Source organism: Orycteropus afer, unplaced genomic scaffold (assembly GCF_000298275.1).
Source record: "Orycteropus afer afer isolate SDZICR_OR568_19922 unplaced genomic scaffold, OryAfe1.0 scaffold00127, whole genome shotgun sequence".
Classification (NCBI taxonomy): Eukaryota; Metazoa; Chordata; class Mammalia; order Tubulidentata; family Orycteropodidae; genus Orycteropus; species Orycteropus afer.
Genome location: NW_006921714.1, coordinates 3,019,034 through 3,022,020, shown reverse-complemented (window position 1 = coordinate 3,022,020; position 2,987 = coordinate 3,019,034). Strand labels below are relative to the sequence as shown.

Below are 2,987 nucleotides of genomic sequence, written 5' to 3'. Positions count from 1 at the left end.
TGGAATGTCTTTAAAAGGATTATGTGTTTTGGATTATGTGTTTACCTGAAAGTACTATGGCTATTGAATGTTCTCTTACCTACTTGTACATTAGAAATGATTATGGGGTATGTGGATAACAGAGAGTGTGTAAATCCGCCTTCAGCCAATACTTGATTGGATAAGTTAAAAGGGGATGATGAAGGTCACCATGTCCTCCAGCTGCTCCAAGTACTCCTTCAGCAAGGCCAGGCTGCCTGTGCCAACCCTGAACTCGTATTTCCAGAACTGGGGAATGCCCCCCCTGAAGACACAGGGAAATCTCACAGGCCCCCAAACTCTCACTAGGGCCCCACAATCCATTTTTAAAAAGACTGAGGAGAAGGGAAGACGACACCTAGTGCAGATTCAGGCACTGACACTGAGGTTGGGGACTTAGTTTTGAGCAGGGAGCCTTGCTGGTATCCTTCAAACCTACCAGGTTGGAGACCATCAAATCAGCATATATGGTGTAGCTCTGACCCACATCCCATCATATTTCCCCTAACCTCAACCTGAGACCAGCCAAACCATCAAGAGAAACCAATGGTGCCCTCTGTGCCATCCAGGCAGGGCTGGTGGACTGAAAGGGACAAAGGGCAGGTGCTGGGAGGAATCTCAGTGATGTCAGTGGGCAGGGCCTTTCCTGCCATAGAGAGATGTTTCTGTGGGGTGGGCTGGGAAGGCTCTTTGGTTACAAATCGATTCTTCATGAACTCTGAAGTCAGTTACTGAGCCATGCCAGACCCGTGCTGGGTGATGGAGTACAGTGACAGAGAGGATGGTATCTAGCCCTTACGGAGCTTGCAAGCCTACGTTGGTAGGCGAGACTGCCTTGAAGATAGATACTTGCAATACAGAGCAGTAGGTCTTAACAGCCTAAGTAGAGCAGTGCACAGAGAAGTTTGTTCTCCTTCACAAAGGAGGAGATGCTGGGTCTGGGTCTTGAAGGATGAATAGGAGTTTGTTGGATAGACAAGAAGGAAAGCACATCCTAGCCAGAGGGAACAGGATGCAGAAAGCTGGAGCCATCAAACACTCTGGGACATTGGAGGGTCTTCTTGAGGTGGTCTCCAAGTTGGCAGTGATGGGACACACTAGGGGAAAATCTAAAGGACCCAGCCTTGGGCCCAGGTAATCTCTGAAGGACCTTCCCTTACCTGGAGTCCACTAATGGATAAAGACAGAATGTTCTTGGGGAGCTTTGTGTCCGGGGAAAGCACTGGGGATGACTGGAGTGTTGGGGAGAATCTGAGCTGGGGCCAGGCCACATGGGTCTTGTTATCTGGCTAAGGTGCAGCCATGGGGAGGGACTGAACAAATTTTAACTATGGAAGTGATGCAATCAGATTTAAGGTTAGAAGAAGTCACTCTGAACAGAGAGTAGAAGTGTGTGTGTGTAGGGGAACGAGCCTGGGGTGAAGACACCAGTTAAGACATCATAGTCTGAAGAGAGAAGATGTCTGCCTCAGCTAGGATGTGGGGAGAGACGTAGACCCCCTGGAGAGCTATTAGGAAGTGGAGTCAGTAGGACCATGGTTATGGATTGACTTAATCTGTACTTGGGAATGTGACCTTGTTTAGGAATAGTTTTTCTTCCATTGTTGTTACATTAAATGAGGTCAGACTGGAGTGGGGAGTAGGGTGGGTCCTAATCTGATCTCTTCCGAATGGTATTTTTACAGGGGGATAGCAGACATGGAAACAGTCACTCCCAGGGCAAGACACCACATGAAGGACAGCTACTAGCAGCAGAAAATGCCAAAGATGGCCAGCAGCCACCAGAAGCCACGAGGGAGGCGTGGGACAGGACCCTCAGGAGGAACTGACATGGCCAGCACCCCGACTTGAACTTCCAGCCTCCAGAACTGTGAGTCAGAACGTGCCTGCTCTTTGAATACTGTGTGATATTTTCTTACTGCCCCTAGGAAATGAAGACAATGTTTATTCAATACATTATTATGTTCCGTGTCCTGGGGAACAAACACCACAATAATAATGTCTGTCTCCGGGAGTGGGGACTACAAGTGTTTTTCTTGCCTTCCTAATCCTGTGACAGCAGAGGTCTGGCTTGAGTGATTGAGTGCAGGGATGGCAGTGCCAATGAACTCCTCAAAGCTGGAGTTTCTCACTGGTGCCAAAGATTTTACCCAGGACAGGGGCAGGGTAGGGGCTGGGTGCAAGTGGGAATTGTGGGAGGGCAGCTCTTTCCTGAGCAACAATCATGGGTGAGGCCCATGCCAGGCAGCGTGGGGTCCCCGGGGTTAGACTGAAGGGTGCCTGATGACAGAGACACCCAGCTGCAGCACCTTCCCCGTCCCTCTCCCAGCCTTACCCTCCAACACCCAGGCTTTTTACCTGGTGCTTGAGATGGTGCCTGGGGAAGGTAGTATCCACTTGCTTGGCTCACTTTGGCCCAGCAGGGCCAGGGGACCACTGTTGGCCTGGCAGAATCTGTCAAAAGCCAAGGCCAGGGACCTGAGCAAGACCACCACATGGGCTGGCTAGGATCCTGGGTTTGGTGAGACAAGGGACAAGGGCACAGTCAGTGCCCCCTTGGCAGACTTTTTATTGTATTAGTGTGATACAGAAAGTACTCAAGTCATGGGTGTACAGCTTGATACTCGCAGAATGAACACACCCGCAGAGCCAGCACCCACATTGAAAACAACGCCATCAGCGTCCCAGCAAGGTGCGCCTTCCAGGCATCGCTGCTCCCCTCACGGGAACCACTCCCCTGCTTCTAACACCGCAGACAACTCTGGCCTGTCCTTGGACTCCAGATAATGGTCTCATGCACAGTGCTTGCAACGAAGGGCTCAGGTATAGCAAGGATCGTGAGGCTGGTGTTGGACTTGGCAGTGTTTCATTCTGCTGTGCATAGGGTCGCTATGAGTCAGAGATGACTCAACAACACCTAACAACAACAACAACACACTCTGTGTCTTTAAAGCCTTGCTTCCTTCACT

At 50.4% G+C, this 2,987-nt stretch overlaps 1 protein-coding gene across 1 annotated transcript in view; it reads right to left on the bottom strand.

The window, feature by feature from the left end:
- DGLUCY (D-glutamate cyclase) overlaps positions 1-2,695 on the bottom strand; it is a 63,506-nt gene extending 60,811 nt beyond the window's left edge. The window contains 3 exon segments of the mRNA XM_007944533.1: positions 190-283; positions 2,377-2,522; positions 2,660-2,695. Of these exon segments, the coding sequence (XP_007942724.1) occupies positions 190-283; positions 2,377-2,522; positions 2,660-2,695 (276 nt within the window).
- Positions 2,696-2,987: the final 292 nt, after the last annotated feature.